The 16,471-nt window shown below is 35.0% G+C and overlaps 1 protein-coding gene across 1 annotated transcript; it reads right to left on the reverse strand.

Annotated features, from left to right (window-relative positions):
* Positions 1 to 15,540: 15,540 nt before the first annotated feature.
* LOC131856875 (uncharacterized) lies at positions 15,541 to 16,080 on the reverse strand. The gene is made up of 2 exons (XM_059208826.1): positions 15,850 to 16,080; positions 15,541 to 15,729 (listed from the first exon to the last, which is right to left on the reverse strand). The coding sequence occupies exons 1-2, from the start codon at positions 16,078 to 16,080 to the stop codon at positions 15,541 to 15,543; spliced, it is 420 nt and encodes a 139-aa protein (XP_059064809.1).
* Positions 16,081 to 16,471: the final 391 nt, after the last annotated feature.

Below are 16,471 nucleotides of genomic sequence, written 5' to 3' on the forward strand. Positions count from 1 at the left end.
TCTGATTGTGGGTAAGGTTTCCCACCATGGTTTTCCCCTTACAGGGTTTCCACGTATAAATATTGGTGTTATGTGTTGTGGATAACTTTGTGTTTATGTTTCATGCACTAATCCTTACCGGTATAGCAATTAACTATTAAAATTGTCTACCGACATATTAACTAGTTTACCGGTATTAAGCATTAAGCATTAAGTTGGTTAAGTTGTTTTTGGTTTGAATTTATTTGACAACTGATTCACCCCCCCTCTTAGTTGTCTCCGGGACCTAACAAATACGATCTAAATCAAACCATTTATCTAAGGCAACTAATGGAGTTTCATAAGATTTGAGGAAGACCACATCCCTTAAAACAAATATCAACAATAATCATAAAATGGGATCCCACCACTTTCAAAAGATGAGGTGAAATGGGGGAAGAATACATTTAGAAGATGCTCTACAAAGAACCAGAAGAATAGCCTAATCAAGATCAAATCACAATACCAATTAAAACCTATGGAAAAGTATTTAAGTTCCTGGAAAAGATGGGATATGATGGAAAAGATCCTCTTGGATTACAAAAGAAAGGCATCTTGGAGCCATTACAACTTGAGTTAGTACCAAAGAAACAAAGGACAAAAGAGCTTGATTTTGTACCATTGAGGTTATGTGGTCTTGATTCTTAGGCAACATTGAAAATTACTTATCCCATTTCCACTAATGATCAACATGAGGAACACCATTATATAGATTAAAATGAGTGGGAATGGGGTTTTGACAAATAATCTAGTGACTATGAGCTTGCAAAAAACTTTAGAGAACTTGATGAACCCACTGAGGGAGAAAAAATTAGAGAGCTATTCAAATTTGGCCACACAACATCAGGTTCCACACCTCAAGGTAAGAAAGATAATGGTGAAGCATGGATAAAGACCTTTTGGGATCTCAAGCCCTCTACGTCTTGAGAATCTAGTTAAAAACCATGAAAAGTGAGAACTCTCATTGCTAAGTGTCCTTCTAGTGATGTAAATTTAGATTCTCTTATGATCAAGATAGATGGAGAAAGTAACAATGATGACCCCGATGACTTCATCAACATACTTGAAGACTCTTGTGTCTTTACCCTTACATCTATTGACTTTGAGCATATTTTTGTGTTGGAAAGAGACATTGTTTTGGTGAAGATCGATGCATGAGAGATTCTTAGGAGTTGTCATTGATGGAAACCCAGTTCGGAAATCACATTTAGTGTACATAGATTTGATTTACCAGAAGTCATATCATTCATGAAGACATAAGTCTGGAAGGTGGAACACAGTAACTAGTAGAACATGTGTACAATATGCATATCTTGATTTTGATTATGTAATTGGTTGCGGTGATTGAGGCAGATGATTTGAGGTAGCTTATTTTGTGATCTTGATACCCAGTGTTGATTTGTGAGCAAGATCGAAGGTCTGGTATCCAGTAATTCAATTAGAACATAGCTATTTTGGTGCAACATGTAATGCGGAATTATTGGGTTGACATGTATGAAGCTTGTTATCATTCTATTTAGGTCTGCATATGGATTTGTGGGTGGATTGATCTGACTTAAGGACACACATTTCATGTTGCATTTTATGCAGTTTTTTGGAATACGACATGGTAAATGATTCATTTTGTTGATGCGGATATATAAGACCAATTAATTTGAGAATTTTGTGATAGGGGATGAGTGTAAGAAGTCTGTATGAGAAAATGTGCAAAGGTTGGTGAATGTCATTGAAGGTTTAGGTACTCCGGTGTATGACAGTGAAGGAAAACAGAGTAGAGAGACAAAACAGTTGCAAAAGGTAATCAGAGCTTAACCGAAATTGTTTTTTGGAAAATGTAGATGCTACACTTGATTTCATTCATTATTATAATAAATTTTAATAGCCTATAAGGTAGTGAGCCTTCCTTCGGGTTGTAACCCTTTTATATTTAAGCGGCGAGCTCTGGGTAATGTGCCTGAATGCAAGTGTATTCCCCTAATGTAATAATATTTTCATACTTTTGGCCATAGTATAATAATATTGTGGGTTCAAATCCCACCATGGTTTTTCCCTTTCTAGGTTTCCCCATAAAAATATTGGTGTTATGGTTGTGTGGTTGTTTTCTTTATGTTTCTGCACTTTATTTTCATTCTTATGCATTTGGTGGTTTAAGAATCAACTTAATAAGTTTGATATTTGTAAAAAACTGATTCACCCCCTCTCAGTGTTCATTGATTCCAACAATTGGTATCAAAGCTTAATTCCTTGAAAGAACCCAAACAACTTGAGGAAGATCTCTTCGGGTGCTTTCCTTCCCAGGGATGGATCAAGGCCAATTTTGATGGGGCCTCTAAGGGAAATCCTGAGAATGCTAGTTATGGGGGCATTGTCAGGAATTTTGCTGGAGGTTGCCTTGTGGCTATTGTTGGCCCTTTGGGTAACCAAACTAGTCATTATGTTGAAGCCTCGGCTGCCCTGAATACATTGATTATAACTAAAAATCTCAATCATGATAATCTATGGTTGGAGGGAGACTCTTAACATTATTAAATGCCTTAAGGGGGAAGTTTAGCTTTCGTGGACTATAGAAAATATTATTTTTAAAGCTAGAGAAATTATTTCTAGCTTTAAATAAATTATTATTGAGCATGCTTTCAGGGAAAAAAACACCGTAGTGGATGACCTTGCTAACTTTGGCATTATTTTCAAAGTTCAAAGCATTTGGAATGGGGAAGATAATATTGATTTTAATATTAAAGAACTCATTAGAAAGGACAAATTTATGGGGAAAGAAGGATCACATGTTAATCATGGAAGTATTAATGATTAATCATCAAATTTTTAGAAAAGTAATGATAGCTCATTAGAAGGGTAGAGTCCTAAACAAGAATATTAAAATTTTGCACACTTTGTGGGTGTGCATTTTCAAAAAGCCGAGTGTCATTTGGAAGAAAGCTTTGAAGTTGCAGAAGCAGAGAAATTGTAAAATGAATTCTACAATGGGGGGTGATCTTAGAAGAGAGGAACCTTATAATATTTCTAGATGGTGGGAGATGCCTAAGGTATTGACAAAGTTGGAGAAGGGTTTCACGACAAATTTCATGAAAAAATTAGTAGACTATGATAAAAGAAGAGTTAACCTGACGGTTACCAGAGTTATTGAAAAATTGGAAAAATGACTCCTTCAAAATTCATGGTGTTAGATTCAAGTTGGACGCAGACCTCATTTCCATGGTCACAGGTATGCCCCATTTTGGTCTTAATTTCTTTAGGGACCTGAAAGTGTCTAATAATATAGTGAAGCTCTTTCCGTGTAAAGAGAAGGAGAGAGAGAAATTAGGAAAAGCTTCGGGGGGTATTATGATGCTTCTAATATCAAAAAAATCTAGGGCTATGTGCTTAATGCAATTATGGAGTATATTAATGTGGAGGGTCATTTCACTAGGGTCCACACCTACCATTTTGTGCTTCAAAATCACTTTAGACATGAGAAGATGACTTCTGTACCCTATTACCTTTTCAGGTCTCTGTCACGGTCTTTGAACAAGCATAGTAAGAACCCTTCTTCTCTTGTGCTTCTTCATTATGGCCTTATTTTGCTCATTTATGAGCATTGCAAGATTTTGGCTATTCAGGAAAATAAAAGGTTGTCGGTGTCACCAGGGAAAGGAAAGAGGAAAATTGAGGAATGTGGGCTCAGTAAGGATGAGTTGATACAGAGTAAAAAGGTTAAAACATCCTCTGTGGAGAAAATTCAAGAGGACATGGATAAACAAAAGGATACAGAGGTTGAATTTGAGGAGATGGGAAAAGAAGGAGGTGAATGGAGACCGATGAGTTTGATGGAGAGGAGAGATGGAAAGAAGAGGAAGGAGGAGTAGAGGATGTTTCTGATTAGAACAACGCTACCCACATAGTGAGTATTGGTAATGTTAACAACCAACCTATGGAGGAGCAGTACAATCAGATTAATAAGGAGGAAAGGGAAATGGAAATTGAGTAGAACAAGGATAAGGAGGAAACGAGCAGGGACCAAGATAAAGGTGGAGATGGGATTATTCTGGATAAACTCAAGAACCAGTCTGAGGCTCATATGGGTTTTGATAGGTGGTTATATGAAAGAATCAATAAACTGGAAATTTTTTTTAAGTAGCAGGAAGAGAAGGGAAAGAAAGATGAAAGTAACTAGGAGCAGTGGAAAAAAGTTATGGAGGAAAAAGTGGAGAAGCTGGAAGCTCAAATTAGTAAGCTAGAGGAAGGAAAGACAACCATGAAGAACTTCTTGATTTTGATTCTGGATATCCTTAACTTCATGACCAGGAATATGGAGGAAATTGCCAAGTACTTCCAAACCTATTGTGGACCTAGATGTTGATGAGGATGCTATTGAGGTAGGGAATGTGGAAAGTGCTCTTGGTGGTGCAGCCAAAAGGACTAGGGTGAGTATGAAAAAAGATGCATTGGCCTCTTCCAAGGAAATCCCAATGCTTAGGGATAATATCAAAGATATGCAAGGGACTAGCGGAAAATTGGCTAATGCCATTAAAAACATTAATTAATTTGTCTGTTTTCTATTTTGGCTAAATGTTGCTAGGTTTGTTGGGATTTTATGCTGGATTTTGCCCAGAACTGTGCTGGGTTTTTTGTAGAATGTCTTTTCTTGTTTCTTAATGCTCTTATCTTTTAAGGTTCTCTTGTAAAGGGTTTTGGGGTCCCTTCAAAACCTGTTTTTCCCATAATAAAAAACTTGAGGAAGATCTCAAAGATTGAATCAATAGACTCTGATTTGTAGAAGCAACTTATTGTGGCACTTGAAGATCTTGATGCAACAATGAAAGAGAAGAGTAGCCTAAGGAGAAATATGGAAGAATCTAAAAATTTCGTTGAATCTCTAAATGAAAAATTCAACACATCAAGAGAGAAGAGAAAGGAATTGATGGATAAACTCAAGGAAAGAGAAGATTAAAGCATTGACAATCAATCCCTACAAGACAAGACATATGAATGTGAAAATATTTCTAGAGAGAATGCAGTCCTGAAGAATGAGATTCAATCCATTGTGATGAAGCTGACAAAGGAGATTGAAAACAAGAAAAAAAATGAATAAAATTTGACTCAGACATTGAAGGATAAATCTGATGAATGTTGTAGATTGAACGATGAGAATGATCAGTTGAAACTCAAATTGGTGTAATGCAAGAATGATGGACATGAACTTGAAAGTAAGATCATAATTCTGAGAGATGATCTTTCTACTGCTAATGAGTATAAAGAAAAAATCAAAGCTAGCTCAGGCCGATTAGATATGATATTGGAAATTCAGAGACATGGGAAAGATATGCAAGGACTTGGATATGAGAAAGGAGAATCCTCTAGTTCCAGACAAAGAAATCATCAGAACAACAAGAAACCTTTGGTAAGACAACCTAATTCCTATAAATTTAATGGTAAATGCTTTGTTTGTGGAAAAATTAGTCATATGACAAGTCAATGTAGAAATAAGATGAATAATGGGATGATGAATAATGTGATAAATAATGGCTCTAATTTTACCAGTCACTATTTCATATGCAACAACTTTGGTCTTAAGTCAAACATGTGCAGAACATTGATGAATAATTTTTAGAATAAGATATGCTATGCTTGTGGAATGTTTGGACATATTTCTAACCAATGTAGGATGAGACCAATTTAGATGAACCTCAAGCCTATGCAAGGAAACATTGTTTTCTATGCATGCAACAAATCTGACCACATTGCAAAATATTGTAGAAGAAAGAATGCTTCAGTAGACAAGAAAAAATTAGATGAAAAGGGCAAAGAAAAGGTTGAAGAAGTCAGAGAGCAACATATGAAAATGTGGGTTAAGAAGGAAGATTAAAATGTTTAGAATGGCTCCACACATGATTCCAATGTTGGAACCTCATCCAATAACTAAGGTCAAATGCCTTAGGGGGAAGCTTTTCAAGCAAATATTTAAAACCCCCTTTCCGAGATCTGTAACTAATCAAGCAAATGATGGAGATTAGCTATGCAATTGATATCTAGAAGATTTCATGCCTATCTGAGTATCTAGTTATGAATTATTGAAGATGTAGGGTATCCAAAAAGTTTTAGGGTTGTGCATTTATTACAACTTAAAGTTAGGTTTTTGATGGATAAAAAAGGCATTTCAATCATTCATTCTTCACATTGTGAACAAATAGATATAGCATAAGAGCAAGGGGAACGATATTGAGAAGTGATAACCAAGCTTGAAGTAATCCGTCAATGATTCTTAGCATCCAGTTGAATTTGAGAAGGTTTTTATTCATGCTCAAACTTTTTTTCATACCCTAATTTCAAAATGGCATCTGCATCTAGTGTTGCACTGTTGGTGGTTGAGATTATTGAGAGAGAAAGGATTGTGTTCAAGAGACATCCATTGAAACCCATTGAAGATGATCTGGAAGGTGTATTTTCCTATGTGTTGTATGGCATGCTACATAATGAAGATATCAAGGCATACATTCACTGTAACATCAAGGAGCTTGGGAATGGAGACATGCTATCATTATATACCAAGCACATGATGGATGTAATGAGGAATCTGAAAGCTGTATACAAATCATTGCATGACAAGGGTTTTATCCAATTTGTTCATTTTCTAGTGTTTGATGAACCCGAATGGGTCAGATACATCTTGAGACAAATCCATGATAAGTTTGTATGGTTGGACCAACCTCACAAGATCATGAAGCAAGCCATTCAAGCAGTAACCTGTTTGAATGCAATCGGTGATATTACCAGTCTGAGAAAAGTTCAAAACACCACTACGAATGCGGTTATCGGATCCCAACACGATAGCCATATGATGACAATTAGTGATATCATAGAACACAATGTGAGATTTGCTTTGATGGTAACATGATACAAGGTATACCAATCCAATAGGCAAAATTCCGTATCTGACATTTCTATATTTGTATCTTATCAAATTCTTAAGGAATACAAAAGGTATGATCTCTATGGAGTACTTCTTAGTGAGATAATGAGAAACCTAAAGAAGATCAAGCAAAATAAGAAACATGTTTTCAAATTTGGCTCATTGATTATTTGTCTAGCACTTTACTTTTTGAATGAAATCCCCAGAATAGGAAAGGTTCAATGGGTTTATGATAAACTGATGACAGTCCAAATCAAGGAAGGTTTGCAGGGATTGGGAGATACTGTAGCATGAAAATATTCTCTATGGGGTTACTTTAAATCATTCCCAGAAATGATGCAGAGTAGAGAAAGGATTCCTAAAGTTATTGTTGAAAAATATGAGAAAACAATTTGCTTCACGGTAGACAAAGACCAATGTCACATGGAGACAATTGAGCCTAGGACCATTTGGATCATGCCCATGGGGTATGAGGTGGATGCAAATACACTTGATGCATATTCTCAATACTTGTTGAGTAAGATGGTGGATGAGAAAGATTAAACGTTCGGTACATACAAAGAGAAGGATCTTAACTTGCACAAGAAATTTATTAAACCGACTAGGAAGAGAAAAATTAGAAAAGATGTTGAGGAGCTTGTTGAACAAATAGGTATATCTAAAGAAGTTGTACAAAGGGCAAGGGAACAAAATATACTAAAGGAGGAAGATATGGAAAAAACTAAAAAGTCAAAACCAGTCTCCACTCCTTCGAAGCAATCAAAGCTAGGCAGCCCCAGTATGAACCCACCTCCGATGTTCAAAAGCCTATCCCTCCACCCAAGCTAGAGAAAAAGAAGAAGGAGAAGTCTCAAAGAGAGTTTGTTGTAGCCACTGGTGAGAATATTAAGTCTAAATCTGATGAAGCGGTGAAAGAGGTAAATAAGACAACCACTTATGCAAGAGTAGTGAAGAAGCCACAATGAGGTGGAGCCCAACCATCTAAGAAACAAAGTGCTGAAGATGGGCCATCCAATAGAGCCAGTGTGAGCAAGAAACAAAAATCTAAATTGGATAAAGCTCTGAAATCTAGCAAAGTTGAAGGTACATATGAAGTTGTGCCCCCAATAACTTTGAAAGAGATAATTGATGAAGTATTCAAGGATGGTAACTTGAAAAATGTGCCATATACTATGAAAATTTTGTTGATAAGGATCAAAGAGCTATTGAGGAAGTAGTTGTTTAGTACATGGATGTTTATAGTAAAGTATTAATAGAATTATCATCCATGATATCCAAAATCCTATGTATTAGTAAGCAAGGAGGCATACAACAAATTTAGAGGATGAAAGAATAAAAGAGTATGTATTAGTAAACTTATCCTTTGTCATTTCTAAAACCGAGGTTGTTAGATTGTTAAAGCTTGCAAAGGAGAGATTTTGAAGCAAGAAGAGGTTCAATAAACTTATGCTTGGCAAAATAGATGAAGTGACCAAAGAAATTGAGATAATTTTGAGACAATTTTTGAAAGATCACAAAATTAATGTGAATCTGTTACATGATAACACTCAAATGGAAAATAAATCATAGGACACATCTATTTTGGAAGTGCATGCAACCTTTTTTGATAAGTAGGAAGATCAATTATTTGAGAAGGCCATTCTAGAAGGGCAATCAAATGAACAAACCACAATAGAAGATGATCTTGATAATGCCAAAGATGATAACTCCGGTGAAGCTGTACAAGATCCTTTGGTAATAGAAGTTGTTTCAGAGAAGATAGTTGAGGAGACAAATGATGCGGAGAAGGGTGAAGATGATGGTAAGATGTGAGTGTAGAGATGGTAGCAAAGGAGAAAGGAGAGGAGAAGGAAGACCAGGCTCTGGTGACAATGGCAAGAGACACTGTTGCTGACAAGGGAAAACAAGTTGCTACTGATTCAGTTGATTTTGGTCAAGGTCTTATTGATCTGAGTTCCTTATATTTTATTCAAGCATTAAGGTTAGAAACTCTCACATAAGATAAAGCTAGTGAGGACTTATTCAAGTCCCATACTACAGATGAAGATTTAATATCATTAGTAGCAGAGGTATTTGAGAAATTTCGCCATCATTTAAACTGAATACAACTGATAACCCCTTCGATAAGCTTAAGAGTATGTTGAATGCTATAGATTCCCATTTTAAGTCCTTGGAGAAGGCAGTAGATGTTAGAGTTTTGAATCAATTTAATTCTATGAGATTGAAAACATTTTTGAAGATGATTGAGAGTGTTAGGGTCAGTTTAATAACCACTATGAAGGGTATTCAAGATGCATTAGATGAAGGTGGTCAAATACACAAGTCATGTCTAATTTTGCCAAGGTTTACTATAGACATTGACAAGAAAATAAAAGAATATGAAGGCTAACTTTCTAGTATTTCTCAGTCATATGCACACCAATCAGTCTTGGTTAGTAGTTTTGAACCACAAGTTGAGCATATTGGATAAGATTAAGAGTTTAAACCAAGAAAAGGACAAAAATTTGGCTAGAGTAGGAGAGGTAAGGAGTCTTATCACTCCTCAGATAGACTCTATGATGAGTAGCATGCAAGATACTTTGAATAAGAGTGTTCCAGAAGACAGAACAAGAATAGAAATGCACACTTATCTTTTTAGTGGGATGATCAATATTTTGGAGAGTTTGAAGAAGGCATGAGATAAATACTTGTTGAGTATGACAATTTTTGCAGATATTTTCAAGTTTTTATAAGCAGGTGTACATATCCATGTATATAAGTTTTGGTGGATTCCTATCTTTGGCATTGATGTTAAAGGATAAGACAAAAGAGTTAAAAATGGTGCAAATTCTTAGGGGGAGCTTGTAGATTTTTTGGGAGAGTTTGAAATTTTGAAGTTTTGCAGTCTTGAGTGTACAATTCATTTTTCACAGTGTTGTCATCAATGCCAAATGGGGAGATTGTTGGCAAGAGACACTATTCTAGTGAAGATCGATGCATGAGAGATGCTTAGGAGTTGTCATTGATGGAAAACTAGTTTGGAAATCACATCCAGTGTACATTGATTTGATTTACTGAAAGTCATATCATTCATGAAGACATAAGTTTGGAAGGTGGAACACAGTAACCGATAGAACATGTGTACAATGTGCATATCTTGATTTTGATTGTGTAATTTTATTTGTAGTGATTAAGGCATATTATTTGAGGTTTGAGGCAACATATTTTGTGATAACAATATCTGATGTTGATTTGTGAGCAAGATTGAAGGTCTGGTATCTGGTAATTCAGTTAGAATAGAGCTATTTTCATGTAACATGTGATGCAAAATTATTGGGTTGATTTCAGTGATTGATTTTGTGTTCGAGGTGATTGGGCCAACATGTATGAATCTTTCTATCATTATATTTAGGTCCTCATATGGATTTGTGGGTAGATTGAGCTGACTTAAGGATACATGTTTCATGTTGCATGTTATGCAGTTTTCTAGAAATTGACACGTTAAATGATTAATTTTGTTGATGCGAATACATAAGACTGATTCATTTGATAATTTTGTGATAGGAGATGAGTGTCAGAAGTCTGTATGAGTGAATGTGAAAAGGTTGGTGAAAGTTATTGAATGTTTAGGTTCTTTGGTGTATGAAAGTGCAAAAAAATAGACCAGAGAGATAAAATAGTTGCAGAAGTTAATCAGAGCCTAACCGGAACTGCTTTTTGGCATATGTAGATGCTAGAATTTAGTTCATTCATTATTTTAATCAATTGTAATAGTCTATAAGGTAGTGAGCCTTCCTTCGGGTTGTAGCCCTCTTGTATTTGAGCAGTGAGCTCTAGGTAGTGTGCCTGAATGCAAGTTCATTCCCCTAAAGTAATATTATCACACTTTAGGTCATAGTATAATAATATTGTGGGTTCAAATCCCACCATGGTTTTTCCCTTTCTAGGTTTCCATGCAAAAATCTTGGTGTTATGGTTGTTTTCTTTATGTTTTTGCACTTTACTTTCATTCTTATGCATCCAATGGTTTAAGAATCAACTTAATAAGTTTGTTAATTGCAAAACACTAATTCACCCCCCCTCTCAGTGTTCATTGATTCCAACATGATGGCCTTCCCCTCATTTACCCTGAACTCATTGATTGGGAGCAACAAGGATCTCCACAACTTGACACATTCCAAAATGACGAGGCCTTCATTGATTACCTTGGCATAAGAGATGATATCCCTCTTGGGGACCATAAAGAAAGATACACCATTTAAGTTAACAACATGGCATAATTTGAACAGTGTGACATGCCTTTTAGTCACAAAAATATTAAAATAAAAATAAATGATTTGTCTTTTTGTAATGCTCACCAAAATACCCTAAAGAAAACTAATCAATAATATACAAATGGAGATAATTTTTTTCTTAATTAACCATCTAATAACAACTAATGTAATATATAACATCTCCATCTATTTAAATTCATTAATCAATTAGCCAATATGAACATACATCATTGTTCATTTTATCAAATAACGCAAGCGGAAATAACACACCATCAATAATCTTTCTCTAGGGTACTTTAACACCATTACTTAATTCATTTCCATCATAACATACTACACACATGATAGGTATATTTAACCTTCATTAATGCATCATATTCTAATTCTTTAACCATGAGATATGCAACCTACAACATTACTTATTCCTCATGATATGCATAGTTTCCTTTCTACCAATGCATCTATGTGAATCATTCTTATTTACTAGATCCAATTAACATCTTCTAACATATTCACTTATTAATCTACGGATATTCCTCTTTCAAGATTATTTAACATTCTAACTAGCATATAAACATTCCATAAAATAATAAAACTAATTCATAATGCAATTCCATTCTATTCCAACTATAATCTACTTTATTTCCATGGTTCATAAAATCACATCTCTACAATAGTACAAATAAAATATCCCTAAATTCTAGTTTCCAACTACAATTAATCTTACAATTACAAGTACATTAAATACATCATGACCATAGCTCTTTCTACTACAAGAATCCATGTGCTATATACAAAATATTATATTACATACATTTCACCTTATCCATTACATAAATCTGCTACAAGGTACATCCATAGTACATCATGAAGAAGAATCCACATCCACGCAAGAAGAATCCAAGAGAACATACCTATGGCTAAGAAGCACCAGCCTCCCGACCATTTGGAACCAAATGAACCACCCCCCATGCTAGGAGATGACACAAGGTCCCGACACATACTCTAAACCTAAGCTGGCACCTATAACCAAGGAGACTAACCACAAACGGACTCTCAAGCAAGAACTCACACAAACAACAAGAATAAACTCCCAGAGGCATAAAATTCATTAAGACATAAATGCACCCAATAAGAATAATCATAAATCAATATGGGAGAAACACATGTAGGAGTGGAGTGTCATCACATGCCATCCTCATAACATAATAACATAATAACACAAGGCACTATCCTGAAGGACATGTGGAGCCATCTCAACCTATGAGAGACTAAGGGATATTAGGTTACCTTCTTCACGACCTTCTCATGCTTTTTCTAAAACATCCTCCCTAGGACTAAGTCATGAGGCACAAATCAATTTATCATCTTATTAATTAATCTAACTACCAAACCCATCAATTATTAGGTTATCACTTATTTACAAATCACAAAAAACTCTAATGTGCCCTGGTTGTCTAGACTTCATGCATCCTTACAAGGAACCTCATGCAAGCCTATCTCTCGTGACCCCGATCATCACAAGGAAGTCCACTCCTCCTAACATGGCCCAAAAATAAATCACAAGAGGCTCTACCAACATAATTACATGAAAATAATACTCAAAGCAGTCAACAAGTTTCACATATACCCTTACAACATGAATAGGGCTACAAAAACATATACATCAACAATATAGCAAAATGAGCCTCTTGGCTAGCAATAACAAACACATATCAAACCATCAAATGCTGCCATCAAATAAAAAATAACATCACAACAAGGCCTACTCACTTGCTGGTCCAAAATAGCATATAAAATATCTCAATTATCCATGGCCTATCCACATGGAAGAGAGTCTAAAATACTCACAATGCATAGGAAAACAAATATACTCAAAACTATCAAAATGCATCAAAACTGGTCAAACCCAAAACTAGGAAATACATAGACCTCAAATAAAGCCTCTGGTACAAAAATCAATTTGGGAAAATACTTTAAAAATGACCAAAACTAGGAAAATACAAAACACAGTCAAGTTAGCACTTTTAACCCGCAGGACAACACTTTTGCCACACAGAACAACACAAATGCAACACAGGACAATGCTTTTGCATTCCAGAATCATGCATATGCATTCTGAAACAACGCTTATGTTTGCAGATTCACACTTATGCATCTTAAGACAATGCTTATGATGCATAGAGAAGCGCAAATGCAATACAGAACAATGCAAATGCAATACAGGACAATGCTTTTGCAGAAACAATGCTTTTGCACAAAAATTATGGAAAACTCAAACAACTTTCAGGTAAAATAATAAAATCCAAACTTTACAAAAAGGCTCAAAAAATGCATGTAAAGAGACATCTGGAAACAAGGATTACTTGGGTATAACTAAAATAAAATATCTCCAACTATAGATCAAGATTAAATTAAATAACTTGACGGTATAAAATGAACCGAATCACTGCAAAACTCACAAAGCCTTAAATGAAGATAGTCCCAAACAATCACAACTAAAGGACTCACAAAGGAAGACCAATCTCATCTCATACAGGAGAGGATTGATCAACCAAAGATTTCCACAAAAAATTCACACCCGTGAAATGCCATACATAGGAAAAACCAATAAATCTCTATAAAACCCAAATAATATAAAGCTTTCCCTAAATATTTCTTTTAAACAATAATACAACTATAGCATATAATATTATTTCAACCCAATACTCAAAACAATGCAGACACAATGCATACATAGAGAAGCCATTGAAACCAAAATACAAAGTGAAGAACTCCAACTTGCAACTTTGAAGTAATGGATTGAAGCTGAAGAAGAGCTCCCACAAGCAAAACCAAATCCAATCCAAGCTCCAGCCAAACCAAGAGAGAAGAAAACTAAAACCAAGGAAGAAGCTTGCTGAAATGTTTTCAAGAGAAGATCAAAAACCAACCCAAAAAACTTCGTGGGGAAGAAAATAAAAAGCAACAATATTCCAAAACCTTGGCCTCAATTTCGGCCAATCAAAATATTCCATTTTTGAGTATATTTTACCAACCCACCATATAATATAATTAATTCACCCATTTTGAATTTAACCAATGAGAGTGAAGGGTAGGTAAAGTAAATAAAATATTCTTATTCAACTAAGTGGGAAATGTTTTATTTCTTTATTTAATTTAATGTGTTCACACACCCCACTTAGGAATAAAATTCAAACTATTAAATAAATATAAGCTGTAAATAAATAATCCAAATGGCGATTAAAAATCAAATGAACCAAAAGCTAATAAAATAAATTAAAGAACCAAATAAATGTAAGATATCAATTAAATATTAAACCATAGATAGTCTAATAAATAAATAATTAATTAAATACCATTAAATATTAAATCACACATATTAAATAAATATTAAACAACAATAAAGATCATCAAATAAATAATCATAAAATCAACAAACGTTAATTATCAAATAAATATAAATATCAAATAATTAAATATTCAAACTTATAAATTAAATACATTAAAATAAGCATTACCAAATATAAAACTACACATCAAGAGCCACATAATTACTATAACATAATCAAGTAAATCAACTGGCATAAACTGAACTCACAACCAAAAGAGAAAGCTTACTAACTGACATGGCGAATTATGCCAAGACGCTAACTACTCACAGTGAACAACTTAGACCTAGAGTATGTGAGGGGAACACATGCGATCTCCGAACCACATTAGCCATTGGAACTAAAGACACGCTTAGACCTGTGAAGCCAGGTGGAGGCGATGTCTGGTACCTGCAAAATCCTGCAACCACAAAACGACAATACAATATATATATATATATATATATATATATATATATATATATATATATATATATATATATATATATATATATATATATAGAACAAGTAAGTGATACAGAATCATGACGACACATCCCACTCGCAATGAGTGATGTGGAATTGTCTCTATCACGAAGACAGTCAAACAAGATTCAAACACATCTCATAAACATCTCATCATATGTAATCATGAAGTAGGGTTAGCATAATTATAATCATCATCAAAACTATGATAAATCTAATCTATCAATAATCCATCACATAATGAGCATATAAAATCCATCGAGTACATATATCATCAAATCACATGATCAATCATGATAATACCAACATCCATATAGATAATCAAAATTTCATATGTTAAATAGTATCTAATATCAATCATAAGTTACTGAAGCAACATGAGTAATCATCATCCAAATCATCAAAATATAATCTAGATAAGTATATAAAGCATAATATAAAAGTCAACTCTATTCAAAATAAGTCAAATCAAGGGTGGACACTATATTCTCCCCCCATTTGCCTAAGATTATTGCTGGAAGCCTGAGAACAAATAGGGATATAGCTCTTTCATCCGCACTGCATCCTCCCATGTAGCTGAAGAATCATCAATCAGATCCCAATGGAACTTTACCTGCTCTATGCTCTGACCTCTGAGAGATATCTCTCTGTGCTGATGAATGCGCATGGGTTCCATAGAAAGCTGCTTGTCCTCGACCTGTAAAGAATTCCAATCCAACACTTATGAAATATTAGGATGATATAGCCTCAAAACTGAAACATGAAAGACATCATGGATGCGGGACAAGCTAGGCGGCAAGGCAAGGCGAGAAGCCACAGGACCAATCCACTCCAAAATATCAAAAGGTCCAACAAATCGAGCTGCCAACTTAGAGCATTTTTCATAACGGATCGGACTCTTTCGCGAGCGAACTCTCAGAAATACCCTGTCACCAACAAAAAACTGCTTGTCCACTCGATGGACATCCACATATTTCTTCTGTCTATCTTGAGAAGTCAACAAATGCTCTCTAATGCAAGCCATATGCTCCTCCATATCCTGCAACATCTCTGATCCAATACGCACTCTATCCTCTAAACGGTCCCAACTCAAGGGCATGCGACATGGTCTACCATATAACGCTTGATAAGGAGATATACCAATAGAGATATGGTAACCATTATTGTACACAAACTCAACCAAATAGAGATAATCCTCCCAACGAGACTACTGATCCATCACGTACATCCTCAACATATCCTCCAGATCCTGGTTCACCCTCTCTGTTTGTCCATCTGTCTCGGGGTGATAAGCTGAACTAAAGTTCAAATGTGTACCCAAATCATGTTGAAGAGTTGTCCAAAATGCTGATGTGAACACTGGGTTGTGATCTGATATGATCCATCGAGGAATACCATGCAACCTCACAACTCCTTCCAAGAAAACCCGAGCTACTATC

The sequence above is a fragment of the Cryptomeria japonica genome, chromosome 7 (assembly GCF_030272615.1).
Source record: "Cryptomeria japonica chromosome 7, Sugi_1.0, whole genome shotgun sequence".
Lineage (NCBI taxonomy): Eukaryota > Viridiplantae > Streptophyta > Pinopsida > Cupressales > Cupressaceae > Cryptomeria > Cryptomeria japonica.

Bases quoted from the DNA above. Each gene is read 5' to 3' on its own strand.
- LOC131856875 (XM_059208826.1), bottom strand. From the start codon at position 16,080: ATGTTGCAGGATATGGAGGAGCATATGGCTTGCATTAGAGAGCATTTG. The intron at 15,730-15,849 runs GTGGCTTCTCGC...AATTCTTTACAG, and splicing joins TTTTGGAGTGGATTGGTCCT to GTCGAGGACAAGCAGCTTTC.